This window comes from Spea bombifrons, chromosome 5, assembly GCF_027358695.1.
Source record: "Spea bombifrons isolate aSpeBom1 chromosome 5, aSpeBom1.2.pri, whole genome shotgun sequence".
Taxonomy (NCBI): domain Eukaryota; kingdom Metazoa; phylum Chordata; class Amphibia; order Anura; family Pelobatidae; genus Spea; species Spea bombifrons.
The window spans coordinates 41,474,861-41,490,538 of record NC_071091.1 but is presented as its reverse complement, the minus strand read 5'-3'; the positions used below and the strand labels follow the sequence as shown (position 1 = coordinate 41,490,538).

Sequence of the window (15,678 nt, the reverse complement as noted above, 5' to 3'; positions counted from 1 at the left end):
CACTCAGGAGATGTTACTGAACACATATTGGGGTGTTTGACACGAGCCATAAATTTATACCTGAAGTACAACATGTGTGAAAAAAAAATACAAAAAAAATGTACTACCATAAAGCTTCACAAAGACTGGTGGTAAAATTGGTGCATGGAAAGGGTTAAAATACCAGCATTTCAAATACCTTGGGGTGTCTAGTTTTTAAAAATATATGATTTGATGGGGTAAATTGCATTTGCCGGCTTCAAAGATAACCAAAATGGCACATGAGGGGAAGAATTACCAGATTTGGTAAAAAATGGTTTTGAAATAGCAAAACGCAACCTGTACTTATTGCCCCATAACGTGCAGAAAAAAGCAAAAAAACATAAAAACATTGGGTATTTCTAACTCAGGACAAATAGTAGAATCTATTTAGCAGGTTTTTTCATTCGTTTTTACAGATGAGTAAAAGTTTTTTGTTTAAAAAGTTAGAAAAAGTAATTTTTTAACAAAAAATACCCATATTTTATAATTTTTTTATAGTAAATTAGATGATATGATAAAATTAATGGTATCTAAAGAAAGCCCTGTTTGTCCTGAAAAAAACAATATATAATATGTGTGGGAGCATGAAATGAGAAAGAAGAAAACCACAGCTAAACAGCAACACTGAAAAATGTTAAAAGAGCCATTGTCCCACAATATACTACGAGTAAGAACCCCTATTGTCCTTAAGGGGTTAAACTTAAACTTGAATTAGCTACAACAATGTGCCACTGGAACACAAATGATTTTTGCCAATTAAGTGCCTCTGCATGCCTGTGAATAAATGTCATTAAAAATCAGTCGTTTCCAGCTACAACAGTCATCTTTCAAAAAAGAGGCAAACAAATCATTCAAGTGATATGCATATGTCTTAATTTCAAAGAGTTGAAAAAAAGAAGTTATTGATACGTGGTACTAACATAGCAAGACATTATTTAAAAAAATCTATGTAGCCTTCAGAGCATTACAATAATGTTCTTCTGTGAATGACACCTGAGGCATAACAGTTCAAATAATTTTGCCCACATAATAAGATACTGAGGAGCGAACACTTACATTTGGCCAACTGTAATATATTTTCCATTTTGTATATCATACTGCATGTTTAAAAACAGACAGGTATACTCAATCTTACCTTCAATCTGAAACATACTAAGCCCAAAATGACTTGAGCACAGATTTCAAAACGTTCATCCTGCTTGACATAGTCGAGAAATTCATTTGCCAGACGAATATGCTTTGAATAAATTAAAAGAAAGGACATTGAAATAAGATTAAAAAAGGAGGTTTTGTGGAACAATGTTTATATATAGATATATAGAAAAGTCTAACTTTATTACACATCGGCATATGCTCTTACCTACAATTGATTGTAAGCAGGTACCTCTAATTAGAATAATTTCAAATACGTTTAGTCCTTCATTTGGACATGGATTCCTACACACCTGCTTATTAAAACTGTGTGGAACAATTAAAACTAACATGATATGTTTATGTTTAATCAGAGGGTTCTGGTAGAACTTGGCATAAACTGTCTATATTGTAGTGCTTAATCTTTTTGCATAATCTTCCTCTACAGGAAAATTGGGAAAAAAAACTCTGGATTTGCAAGGCGGAGAAGACTAGGGAACCTGAAGTACTAGTTAAAAGACATAAATTCACTGTTTATTTGCCCACCTAGTTTATTTGGCCCTAATTCACTGCCTCATGTGGCGGTGCTCCCTCTATTTTTCTCTTTCATGCTTACCTTGTCCGCTTTTTTTATATTCTTTCTTCTAGCACCTGCTTTCCTCTTCTTCCAAAACTAGCCTTCTTCACTCTTATCCCAATTAAAAAAAAATTTCTCCCAGAGCAAAACTTACTCTTACCAGGTGAGAATGGGATATTTTGGAACTGTTATATGCATACCGGGGTCTGTACTTAAGTATCTAGTCTCATTCTCAGCATGTGTAGTGGCAGGTTGACCTGTTTCAATTTATGTATTTATTAATTTAGATGTTTATTTTCCTTTCATAATTACTCAATATACAATTTTTTTTTCTAAAACTCAATAAACTTTAATTTACAGAAAAATATATTTTAAATCTGGAACCTCATTGCTGCTATATTATATTAAGTTTAAATTCATTTTTTCCTGAACATGAGTGTCAAACATTTTGTGAATTTACCTTTCGGATGTGTTCTTGAAGCCCTTTCACTCCATACATCCTGAAAACAAACCACAGTTTCAAAGAGCGGAATCTTCGTCCCAATGGAATCTGCCAGTGCTGACAATAATAGAAAAGAGGAACATAACTTAATTAAAATAATAATACTATTTGAGAATAATCAATATATTATATGCATGTACTTATACACTGTATGGACAAAAGTATTGGGGCACCTGACCATTATACCAAGAGGGACTTTTAATTATTCTAAATACATATACATTAATATGGAGTATTTCTGTGGAAATTCTTGCCCATTCATCAAGTAGACCATTTGTGAGGTCAGACACTGATGTTGGACAAGAGACCTGGCTCTTAATACGCTTGGTATGCTGAAATGGACAATGTTTCCAACTTTGTGGGAACAGTTTGAGGAAGGCCCTTTCTATTCCAGGATGACTGTTCCCCAGTACACAAAGCAAGGTCCATAAAGACATAGTAGGATGAGTTTAGTGTGACTAACTCGCACACAGCCCTGACCCCTACGCCATTGAAGACCGTGGATGAACTGGAACGGAGATTGCGAGCCTTCTCCTCCAACATCAGTGCCTGACTTCACAAAAGCTCTACTGGATGAATGGGAGAAAATTTCCCCACAAACACTCCAAAAGTGTGTGGAAAGACTTCTCAGAACTGTGGAAACTCTGTCATAAAAGTCCCTGTTGGTGTAATGGTCAGGTGTCACAATACTTTTGTCCACATATTGTATTTATACAGTACAAGCAAAGAACGCTGTGAAAAATTGTCTTTATTGTTTAACCCTTGTTTTGGGTTATATATGGGGCACAATTATGGGCACCCTTTTAGTCAATACTTTCTGCTATCTCCCTTGACCAAGATAACAGCCCTGCGTCTTCTCCTATAATACCTGATGATGTTGGAGAATACATGGCAAGGGATCTAACACCATTTCTCCATACAGAATCTCTCCAGATCCTTCAAAATTCAAGGTTGTCGCTGGTGGACCGTCCTAGTGGTCTCAGGTTCCTATGGGGTTCAAGTCAAGGGACTGGAATGGTAGGATCTTGATTTTGTGGTTAGAAAAATTTTTGATTTTGATGTATGTTTTGGATCATTGTCCTGCCTGAAGATCCAACAGCAGCCAATTTTAACCCCTTGACAACAATTGTTGTCCGGGCACGTCACACAAAAATATTCCGTTAGCAAAAATTGACGAGGCAGGACCATCATGGCTTTAAACGGGTGTAGAAAGGGATCTACGTTCGCTTTTTGCACCCAAACAGTGTTGCTGTAATGCCTCAATGTCAAGACATTCAGCAACACCGACATCGGCATCAGGGGCCATGTCCGGCCCCTCCCTGGGGTGTCAAAGTCCGCCATACACTGTATTAACAATCGCCTCCTAAACTTCCCTGGTGTAGCTGAACTGCTTCAATGGTGAGGCATTCAGCAACACCAAAACACCCACCCCGGGACGTGCTGTGACCACTCCGTAGAGCAGTCACAACCGCCACTGTGAGATTTTGCCACTTGCAAGAGGCCGCGTGTCCTTTAAAAAAACAAAGTTGGCAAAGTTTCCAAGAGGATCCCTCCAGACCCTCATGAGAACTCTGGCACCCCTGCAGGTTGCATTCAACCATGCATTTCTAATCACAATGTGATTAGTAAAATACATTTAAAAAAATAATAAGAAAGAAAAAAAAAAGTAAAAAAAAAATGGTAACCTGTAAAAATTATTTTCCACTAATGTCACAATCAGGGGAACCTTCCAGTTCCAAAAAAATAAAAGACCAAAAAAAAAGTATACAGTATATATAATTATTTTTATGAGCAAGTCCTCAAGTTTGCGCTATATCTTCAAAGAATTCTTGCATGGAAAGAGTTAAAATACTGGCATGTTAAATGCCCATGGGGAGTCTACTTAACACATGGGGAACGATGACCACATGTCAAATTTACAATTTGAAAAATGCACACGACCCAAATGTAGCCTTTTAGCCCCCAAACAACCCGACATCTGGCTGCTGGTAAAATCTGTGCGTTAAGCGTTAAAAAACCAGCATCTGATTTACCATGGGGTAAAACAGTGGGGGGGGGGAGTATTTAGTCCGCCACCAATTGTGCAAGTTCTCCCACTTAAAAAGATGAGAGAGGCCTGTTATTTTCACCATAGGTACACTTCAACTATGAGAGACAGAATGAGACAACAAAGTCCATAAATCACATTGTCTGCCTTTTAAAGAATTTATTTGCAAATTATGGTGGAAAATAAGTATTTGGTCAATAACAAAAGTTCATATCAATACTTAGTTATATACCCTTTGTTGGCAATGACAGAGGTCAAACGTTTTCTGTAAGTCTTCACAAGGTTTTCACACACTGTTGCTGGTATTTTGGACCATTCCTCCATGCAGATCTCCTCTAGAGCAGTGATGTTTTGGGGCCGTCGTTGGGCAACACGGACTTTCAACTCCCTCCAAAGGTTTTCTATGGGGTTGAGATCTGGAGACTGGCTAGGCCACTCCAGGACCTTGAAATGCTTCTTACGAAGCCACTCCTTCGTTGCCCGGGCAGTGTGTTTGGGATCATTGTCATGCTGAAAGACCCAGCCACGTTTCAGCTTCAATGCCCTTGCTGATGGAAGGAGGTTTTCACTCAAAATCTCACGATACATGGCCCCATTCATTCTTTCCTATACACGGATCAGTCGTCCTGGTCCCTTTGCAGAAAAACAGCCCCAAAGCATGATGTTTCCACCCCCATGCTTCACCGTAGGTATGGTGTTCTTTGGATACAACTCAGCATTCTTTCTCCTCCAAACACGACGAGTTGAGTTTCTACCAAAAAGTTCTACCTTGGTTTCATCTGACCATATGACATTTGTCCAATCCTCTTCTGGATCATCCAAATGCTCTCTAGCAAACTTCAGACGGGCCCGAACATGTACTGGCTTAAGCAGGGGGACACGTCTGGCACTGCATGATTTGAGTCCCTGGCGGCGTATTGTGTTACTGATGGTAGCCTTTGTTACTTTGGTCCCAGCGTAGTGAATGACCTGCAGAGAGCAGGTCATTCACTAGGTCTCCCCGTGTGGTTCTGGGATTTTTGCTCACCGTTCTTGTGATCATTTTGACACCACGGGGTGAGATCTTGCGTGGAGCCCCAGATCGAGGGAGATTATCAGTGGTCCTGTATGTCTTCCATTTTCGAATAATTGCTCCCACAGTTGATTTCTTCACACCAAGCTGCTTGCCTATTGCAGATTCAGTCTTCCCAGCCTGGTGCAGGTCTACAATTTTGTTTCTGGTGTCCTTCAACAGCTCTTTGGTCTTGGCCATAGTGGGGTTTGGAGCGTGACTGTTTGAGGTTGTGGACAGGTGTCTTTTATACTGATAACAAGTTCAAACAGGTGCCATTAATACAGGTGACCAGCGGAGGACAGATAAGACTCTTAAAGAAGATGTTACAGGTCTGTGAGAGCCAGATATCTTGCTTGTTTGTAGGTGACCAAATACTTTTTTTACCGAGGAATTTACCGATGAATTCATTAGAAATCCTACAATGTGATTTCCTGTATTCTTTCCCCCCATTCTGTCTCTCATAGACAAATTACAGGCCTCTCTCATCTTTTAAAGTGGGAGAACTTGCACAATTGGTGGCTGACTAAATACTTTTTTGCCCCACTGTATATGGTTTTATTGGGCACATTGAATTGGCCAGTCTCAAAAGATGTACCAAATAGGGCATGGGATCACCAAAGTTCACATGCCCCAATGTGGCCCTTTTGCCCCCAAACAGCCAGGCAAACCCATGCATGAGTGGTATCACTGTATTCAGGAGATGTTACTGAACACACATTGTTGTGTGACAGTGACATATACCAGGAGCTATAAATTCATACTTGAATGTGGATGTAATCTACTTGGATTTTGCCAAGGCGTTTGACACGGTTCCACACAATAGGTTAGTATTCAAACTGAAAGAAATTGGCCTAGATGCAAATTCTTGTTCTTGGGTAGAACATTGGCTTAGAGATAGAGAACGGAGAGTTGTTATAAATGGTAAATTTTCAAGCTGGTCAAAAGTGGTAAGTGGTGTCCCTCAGGGTTCTGTTCTGGGACCAATTTTATTTAACATATTTATAAATGACCTGGCAGTAGGCATTGAAAGTCATGTTTCTGTGTTTGCAGATGACACTAAACTAGGTAAAGTTATACAGGGCGAGCAGGATATTACTGTGCTGCAGAGGGATCTAGATAGACTGGGGGACTGGGCACACAAATGGCAGATGAAATTCAATGTAGACAAATGTAAAGTTATGCACTTCGGGGTAGCGAATGCACAAGCAACCTACACCCTAAACGGTAGTGAATTAGGGGTAACAAGAAATAAGAAGGATTTGGGAATTGTTTGTACAACAAACTAGGCAACAATGTGCAATGTCAGTCTGCGGTTGCTAAGGCCAGTAAGGTATTGCCGTGTATAAAAAGGGGCATCAAGTCGCGGAATAAAGATATAATTTTGCCTCTGTATAAATCAATGGTAAGGCCGCACCTTGAATATGCTGTGCAATTTTGGGCACCTTTTCTAAAGAAGGATATCATAGCACTAGAAAGGGTGCAGAGGCGGGCTACAAAATTAATAAAAGTAATGGAGCACTATAGTTATGAAGAAAGGTTAACTAACAAAATATTTAAACATGGGCTTGTGGTACTTTTCCATATGGTAGCCAAATCCATGTCTGCTGTTTTTTGCCAAAAAGCTCTTTTTTTGGTTTCATCTGACCATAGAACCGGATCCCATTTGACGTTCCAGTAGTGTCTGGCAAACGGTTGAGTTTGTTTTTGGATGAGAGTAGAGGCTTTCTGCTTGAAGCCCTTCCAAACAACTTGTAGTTATGTAGGTTATATAACATTGTAGTTGTGGAGACTTTCTGACCCCAAGACGCAACTAACTTCTGCAATTCTCTAGCCGTGATCCTTGGAGATTTATGGCCACTCAAACCAGCCTCTTCACAATGTGTAGAGACAATATAGACACACGTCCACTTCCAGGTTGATTCATAATATTTGCAGTTTACTGGAACTTTTAACTATTGCCCTAATGGTGGAAATTGACATTTTCAATGCTATTTTCTTATAGCCACTTCCCATTTTGTAATGTTTTACCCAATATTCATACCGCTGTGGGAATTCATGGTTGACCAAGTTCCTGTTCCTAGTCACCCAGATGTACTAAAAATGTTAAAATATCAAAGGGAATATACTGTATTTATTGGCGTATAACACGCACTTATTTCCCGAAACTTCGGGGCTGCAATCTCAGTTGCGTGCTATACGCCAATATGTGCAAGTCTTCTGGCTTGTCTGGTGTCTGTAGATAAGTGTTTAATAATACTTCTACTGCCCCTTAAATTTATAGGGGTTATTAAAATGTAAAAGAAAATAAGTTACTAGTCAGCGTGCAGACATGGGTTGAATTTCCACAATGTGTTTGTTATTACTAATATAAGATTAAAAATATGTTTTTAAAAATATTGTGCTGTTTTCTTTTTAAAATAGCTCTAGTTTTTATATAATATAGTATTTCAGGCAGCTGTCAAGGGCATGTGTCAGTAAATCAATGTGTGGGTTTTTTTTAAGCGAGCACAGCACGTGACGACGGTATGGGTATGTGCATGTAAGCAGAGAAGTACTCAGGTCTCGGGCAACTAGGCTTAGGGCAGCGGGTCCAGGGGTTGGGAGTCTCCCTGCTGCATCACTGTGTTGGTCTGTTGCTGGCTTGTTACAGGGGGCACAGCCTATACAGACTGCATTGAAAGACACTGTGCGCAGTATATGACATCACATCCCTGTGCCCAGTAGTAAAGACTAGGTCAGTGCCAAAGATAAATACATCACTGCACATGGGTGTATATTATTATCTACTGTATGCACGGGGCACATATGTATCTGGGTGCCTTATGTTGTCATGCATCCGTGCTATTGGATACATGTGGTTGTGCAACTGGACCACAGCTGTACACAGTTCTTAAGTCTGGCAACTTGGGGTTTATCTACTATAATAGGAGTTTGTAGGTAAATTCACATATGGGTTGTTGTTTAACTCCATACCACTATGCAGATGTACTTAAGTAAGTGCTTTACAGTTTACAATTAATGGGTGGTACAAGAAATGCAGTTTTATAATAAGAAGTAGAGTACTCAATAAATCATTCCACAGTAACTCTACATTATTCAAGGTCAGCTCATACAGATAAATCTTATGGGTGTTGACCCTTTATTAAAATAACTGACTTTTTCCCAGGATTTGTGAGTTTTATACAGTGCTTTCAAATTGGCAGATGCAGGGGCTGGGCTGGTTGGGTAGATCATGGATCTCCCCCTAACCAGCCCAAAAGGGGGACACAAGGCTGGTGCTTGTTGATGAGTGCCACCCACCACCCTTTGCTCCAGTCAGCAAGCAATATTATCTTAATATTATTATATTATAAATAGATCTCATATTATTACATGTACTGGGTGTCTATCAAACTTTCAAAACACACATGAAAAAGATAAGGGTTTTGCTTATATATATTACTGACAATAAAGTAAAAAAATACATACCCTGTAGTCAGTTACTAGACCTGAAAAAAATAGCATAAGTGATGTGTTAACATAACATTTTGAATTAAATAACATTTTTAATTATATTTATAATCATTACCATTTCATGTAGTTATGACATTCACAAAACCTTTCACATCACTAATTTAGAGTTTAAAAATATCACCAATTTAACGTTGGATTACAGAAGACCAAGTAAGCCCTTCTTGCAAAAAAAATTGTTGGGGTTGGTCCATATACATAATCCATATACATTTATCAGGCTATTGTTTCATTTCAACAATTCACTTTTTGGCCAAAACTCCCTACATATGTTTTACTGTAAGAGTCTATGCTGTTCAGAAAGAATACACAGCCCCCATAGTGACTTTACGCCATGTAGGTGCACTAAAATTGTAAGTGGGGAATTACAGCTAAATAAAGATATAGTGAAAATGTCAAAATAACAAAATAGCACTGGTGCTCAAAGGAGTTGGATATATTTCACAGGTAGATGTAAGCATACAGCACAATTTATTTAAAACACAATTAAGGCTTAAGTCTTTACAGCAGGAAAAATAGACTAGATGTGCTGTCAAATGTTTTTGCTTATATGTCATAGGCAGAATTTTATGCTTGCTGTTAATCCATACCTGAAGAGCAATTTTTGTGATATAAATATATATAAATAAATTACTACCACAAACTTTGGCAATGGCTGGTGGTAGAATTTCATGCATGGAGAGGGTTAAAATACTAGCATCTGAAATACCTTCGGGTGCCTAGTTTGATGGAGTTAGTTGAATTAGCCGGCTTCAAAGATGGCCCAGTTAGGACATGGGGGCAGCAGGACCAGATGTCAAAGTTCCAAGTAAAAAAAAAATGTGCACTTCCTAAATGTGGCATTTTACCTCCCAAACATCCAGACAAACCCATGCATGTTGGGTATCACTGTACTCAGGAATGTTGCTGAACACATATTAGGGCGTTGTTTGACAGTGACAAATACCAGGAGGTGTAAATCCATACCTGAAGTGCAATTTTTGTGATTAATAAAAACACAAAATAAATTACTACCACAAAGTTTGACAAAGGGTAGTGGTAGAATCTCATGCACGGAAAGGGTTAAAATACCAGCATTTGAAATACCTTGGGGTGTCTAGTCTTCAAAATTATATGGTTTGATGGGGGTAAATTGCATTGGTCGGCTTTAAAGATTCCCTGAAATAGCACACAGGGCAGAAATAGCAAAACGCTACTTGTACTTATTGCCCAATAAACAAACAAAAAACATTGGGTATTTCTAAACTCAAGACAAATAGTAGAATTTATTTAGCAGGTTTTTTTCATTAGCTTTTTGGATGAGTAAAAGATTTTTCAAATAAAAGTGAGAAAAAAAATGTGGGTTTTTTTCAAATTTTCATCATATTTTATACATTTTTTATAGGAAATTAGATGATATGATAAAAAAAATGGTATCTGAAGAAATTCTTAGTGGGTACACTAAATGGGTGAGGAGAAAATTAGAGCTAAACACGAGCACCGCAAAAGTGTTAAAACAGCCTTGGGAAGTACCCAAAGGGTACAAAAGTAAAAATCAGTCTTAATGGGTTAAATCTGACTTAATTCTAAAAGTCTGTGTTATTTTTGGTTTTTATCAATCACCTTTTTAAAAAAAAAAAAAAATGTATTTATTTTTAACACTTGGAAGTTATTGACTTTCATAGCATTCACAATGTACAAGAATTGTACGATTACATAATAACCAAACCGCACCAGAGCATAAAACAATGTACACTGACATAAAATGTAACAAAATACAGAGGCCTGAACTGCAGCATAGAGTACAGGATACAGTAGCCATATACAGTAGATATATATACATGTATCAGGGCCGGCCCAAGACAAAATGCCGCCTGGGGCGAAGTTTAAAATGCCGCCCCCCCCATTATCTACCCCCTCCTCTCCCTGCCGGCCCCCCCATTATCTACCCTTCCTCTCCCTGCTGCCTCCCCCATTATCTACCCCTCCTCTTCCCCCCGTACTTACCTTTCAGCAGTCCTGCGGTGAGTCTCCCTGCTCGGTCTCTGTGCCGGCTTGTAATGCTGTGCGCCGGAAATGACGTCATCTTCCGGCGCTTAACATTACAAGCCGGCACCGAGACCGAGCTAGAGGGCTCGCAGAGGAGAGAGAGGGGCGCCGAGCGGGTACTGACAACTTGGTAAGATAAAACCACTCTCTCTCTCTCTTCTCGGCTTTAAAAAAAAAAAAGGCTTGGTTGCCCCACTCGGCTCCATTGTCGGGCCGGCCCTGACATTTATATTTATATATATATCATCTAAACTGTGCTTGTATAATGTATTATCGTTTTAACCCTTTATTTTCTATATGCCCTATTCTGTGTGCTGTTATGCAGTGAAATGAGCATGTCATGTAGTATGCACTGTAGATTTTAAAATAAAATTATGTATTTAGGTATTTTTGTAACCTGGAGATGCTGCTGGATAGATTTTGATGGGTTTCCCTGTAATTGTATTTAATCTGTGCAAATAATCCTAAAAAAAAACTTGGAAAGTTCGGTGAACAAAAATGTCCCTGGCTTGTCTTCTCTCCATAAATATGTACATTGTGGGCTTGAGCTAGTAGGCTTCCAAAGAGTCACAAATGAGACACAGACATCACCAAATAAAATTTGAAGATATCAAGTTTGGAAAAGGGAACGGGCATGTTTCATTTTGTGCCCCTTAAATATTATACCATCCATAAATCATAAGCATAATTGCTTATAGTAGGAATTAATACATTGCTGATCAATATAATGATAGAATATAACCAAAAGTTGATCCATATACAGTCGTGGCCAAAAGTTTTGAGAATGACACAAATATTAATTTTCACAAAGTCTGCTGCCTCAATTTAGATGATGGCAATTTGCATATACTGCAGAATGTGTTGACGTGGACAAGGCTGGAGATCACTCTGTTATGCTGACTGAGTTAGAATAACAGACTGGAAGATTTGAAAGGAGGGTAGTGCTTGATATCATTGTTCTTCGTCTGTTAACCATGGTTACCTGCAAGGAAACAAGTGTTGTCATCATTGCTTTGCACAAAAGGGGCTTCAGAGGCAAGGATATTGCTGCTAGTAAGATTGCACCTAAATCAACCATTTATCCGATCATCAAGAACTTCAAGGAGAGAGGTTCAATTGTTGTGGAGAATATGTCAAGGCGCCCAAGAAGTCAGGACTGTCTCCTAAACTCAATTCAGCTGCGGGGTCAGGACGCCACCAGTGCAGAGCTTGCTCAGGAATGGCAGCAGGCAGGTGTTAGTGCATCTGCACGGACAGTGAGACGAAGACTTTTGGAGCATAGCCTGGTGTCAAGAAGGGAAGCAAAGAAGCCACTTCTCTCCAGGAAAAACATCAGGGACAGACTGATATTCTGCAAAAGTCGGGGATTGGACTGCTGAGGACTGGGGTAAACTCATTTTCTCTGATGAATAATCTTTCCGATTGTTTGCGGCATCTTGAAAAAACTTATCCGGAGAAGACAAGGTGAGTGCTACCATCAGTCCTGTGAGACCATTCATGTGTGGGGTTGCTTCTCAGACAAGGGAGTGGGCTCACTCACAATTCTGCCTAAGAACACAGCCATGAATAAAAAATGGTACCAACACATCCGTCAACTTCTCACAACAATCCAAGAACAGTTTGGTGATGAACAATGCCTTTTCCAGCATGATGGAGCACCTTGCCATAAGGCAAAAGTGATAACTAAGTTGCTTAGAGAACAAAACATCGAAATTTTGGGTCGATGGCCAGAAAACTTCCCAGACCTTAATCTCATTGATAACTTGTGGCCAATCATCAAGAGGCGAGTGAACAAACAAAAACCAACAAATTCTGACAAACTCCAAACATTGATAAAGCAAGAATGGGCTGCCATTAGTCAGGATGTGGCTCAGAAGTTAATTGACAGCATGCCAGGGCAGTTTGCAGAGGTCTTGAAAAAGTGAAGTCAACACTGCAAATATTGACTCTTTGCATAAACTTAATGTAATTGTCAATAAAATCCTTTGACACTTATGAAATGCTTGAGTTTATATTCTTCAGTATACAATGGGAGCATCTGGCAAAATATTTATGAATACTGAAGCAGTAAACTTAGTAAACCAATACTTGTGTCATTCTCAAAACTTTTGGCCACGACTGTACGCTCAGCCAAACGCCTGCTGACACCCCATGGATTGCCTGAGATTATGTCAGATCGCTTGCTCGCAAATGTAGCTGCACTGGCCTTATCCCAAATGGACTCTACCTAAGTGGTTAGATAGTGGTTACACTGGTTTATCCAGACATTCATCACTGGCTTTCATGACTTTCACCAAATACTCACTTGGTCATCTGTATTAATCTCCAACATATTTCCCTCTCTTACTGGTATGTTATTATAGTTAAAACTGATCTACCTCTGAACTCCACATCTCTAACCCCTTGTCTTTCACCGGGTATTATATTATCATTTAAACTGATCTATTTCTGAAGCCCACATCTCCTGCTTTAACCCCTTGTCTTTCACCTGGTATTATATTATCATTGAAACTGATCTATCCACTGCAGGGGATCTGGATCTTAGTCTCATAGTCAGACCTATTTGAGGTCTGATTATAAGACGACAACGATTATAAGACGAGGGGCATTTTCCAGAGCATCTGAAAAAACCTTGTCTTATAATCAAGCAAATACTGTATATCATCAAAACTGATCTACCTCTGAACCCCACATCTCTTGCTGTAACCCCTTGTTTTTAATCTGGTATGATATTACCATTGAAACTGATCTACCTCATAACACCACATCTCCTGCTTTGACCCCTTTTTTCACCTAGTATGATAACATTGTAACTGATCTACCTTAGAACCCCACATCTCCTGCTTTGACCCCTTGTTTTTCCACCTGGTATTGTAAGAAATGATGACCCTCTTACAGGGTTATTCTTTTAGGGAATGTGTGATGAATAAAGCACAAATACAAGCGTATAGAAAAAAGTATATATTGATATTGAATTAGGTTACCGTTACAGGTTGTAAAACATAACATACACAACACATTTGATAATAATACAAAATAAAAGATACTTAAGCACTTCTGTTCACTGCACTCTCTTTTCTTAAACTCTTCTGACTATTGCAGCCCCTAACTAGTCATTCCAGAATTCCTTGTACCTCCCAGAAAGTGGTTCACCCAAACCCTCTTTCCAGAGATTTCCTGTATGACCCAATTATGGAGGAGATAGACAGTCTATGTGAAAATACATCTTCTGCTTCAGGTGTCTGACCCCCTGGGGGTGTCACATCTCTGTTGGAGCCTTTGTTCCAAACCCTTTGTAGTGTAAATGACCTTACATTGTAAAACCAGATATCTCACCTTACAGACACCCAAATCTTCCCAAAAACATTATGCAAAAAACATATCACATTTTAAAGGCACCCTTCATTTCTTACAGTATGTCTTCCATCTATTTCTGTTTATCCTGTTAACCTTGGCGCCCTCTTGTCTAGTTTAATTGTTGTGTTAAAAATCTGCCTCTTATCTTCAATTACCTTACTTCTGAGGTAGTCCTATAAATCCCTATGCCTCAACAAGATTGCTGAGCAATGTAGCTGCAGTAGGCTCTTCCTATGTGGACAGATGATAAGAGATAAACTGCAGGGAAACTGGATAAAAAATGCAGGGAACTGCGACACTGCCTTCCTGTACATTACCAACAGTAATGTTTTGTCCCACTCACCTTAATCCTTACTATGAACCTCTACATGTTTTTACTCTACTCTTCTGTTCTTTCCCCATACTCAAACATATTTCAACCCCTCCACAGTCCACCCCCTGTCTTCTGCCATCGCCCTACCTGAGCTCACATGCTATTCTCTCCTTTTTCCATACCCTCCCCACCAATAACCACTCTCAGATAAGGGCATCCCATCCCCACAAATCACAGTCTCATTTGTTATCTGTCTGTATCCTACTCATTCTATTCCTAAATTGAATCTAATCATGGACCCATCATCCCAACCCACTTCCGTCCCCTTCCTGGTCCTACTTCCCAATTCTTCAATTACTTCTCTACATTAATCCTAGGGGACTTCAATATACCTATTGATAACCCATCCTCACCTGCTGCTTCTAAACTACTTTTGCTCTCCTCGTCTCTCAGACTCTTACAATAGACTACCTCTCCCAAGGCAACGTGGCCGTCATCAAATCAACCTATTGTGTTCGCCCACCTTTGTTTAACATCTCATTTCTCCAGTTCCCCCCTTTTGTCTGTCTGACCACTTTCTGACCACATTTAAACTTAACATGCCTCCCACACTTCTTCTACCTGAAAAAAAAACTACAAATCTACCAAAACTTCAGTGACCTCAACACTCTACAGCTTACAGACATAGTCCAGCCACTTATCTCAAGTTTCTCCACCTCTTCCTGTCCTAATGCTGCTACAGTCAGTATAACGATATACTCAGTCCTATAGCCTCAGTCCTAGATATGGTTGCTCCTGTAACTGTGTGCCACCCCCACGCCATCAGCCTCAGCCATTGCATTCCACACAGACCCGTCTCCTCCAAAGGTCTTCACGTACTGCCTGTGGAGGAAGTCTTGTTTACCTGACTTCATTCATTACAAACTCAGGATCCTTTCCTATACATCGATCCTTCATCTCTCCACACAAACCGATTAATCTCCTACCTTTCCAATAACCCTATATGTCTATTTTACACCTTTAACACCATTGTCTGTCCCAAAGCACGTTCTTTGCCCTAGAGCTTGCCACTTAAAAACAAAACTGACACCACCAAGGATAACATCTTCCCCCATGGTGTTCATCATATGGTACTTCG

The 15,678-nt window shown here is 39.4% G+C and overlaps 1 protein-coding gene across 2 annotated transcripts in view; it reads right to left on the bottom strand.

Annotated features, from left to right (window-relative positions):
* Positions 1-15,678, bottom strand: part of DDC (dopa decarboxylase) — a 120,852-nt gene that overhangs the window by 29,146 nt on the left and 76,028 nt on the right. For both annotated transcript variants that reach the window (XM_053468142.1, XM_053468141.1), the window contains exons 11-13: positions 8,801-8,820; positions 2,190-2,288; positions 1,157-1,258 (exon numbers count right to left, since the gene is read on the bottom strand). In XM_053468142.1, the coding sequence (XP_053324117.1) occupies positions 1,157-1,258; positions 2,190-2,288; positions 8,801-8,820 (221 nt within the window). The remainder of the gene's footprint in view (positions 1-1,156; positions 1,259-2,189; positions 2,289-8,800; positions 8,821-15,678) is intronic.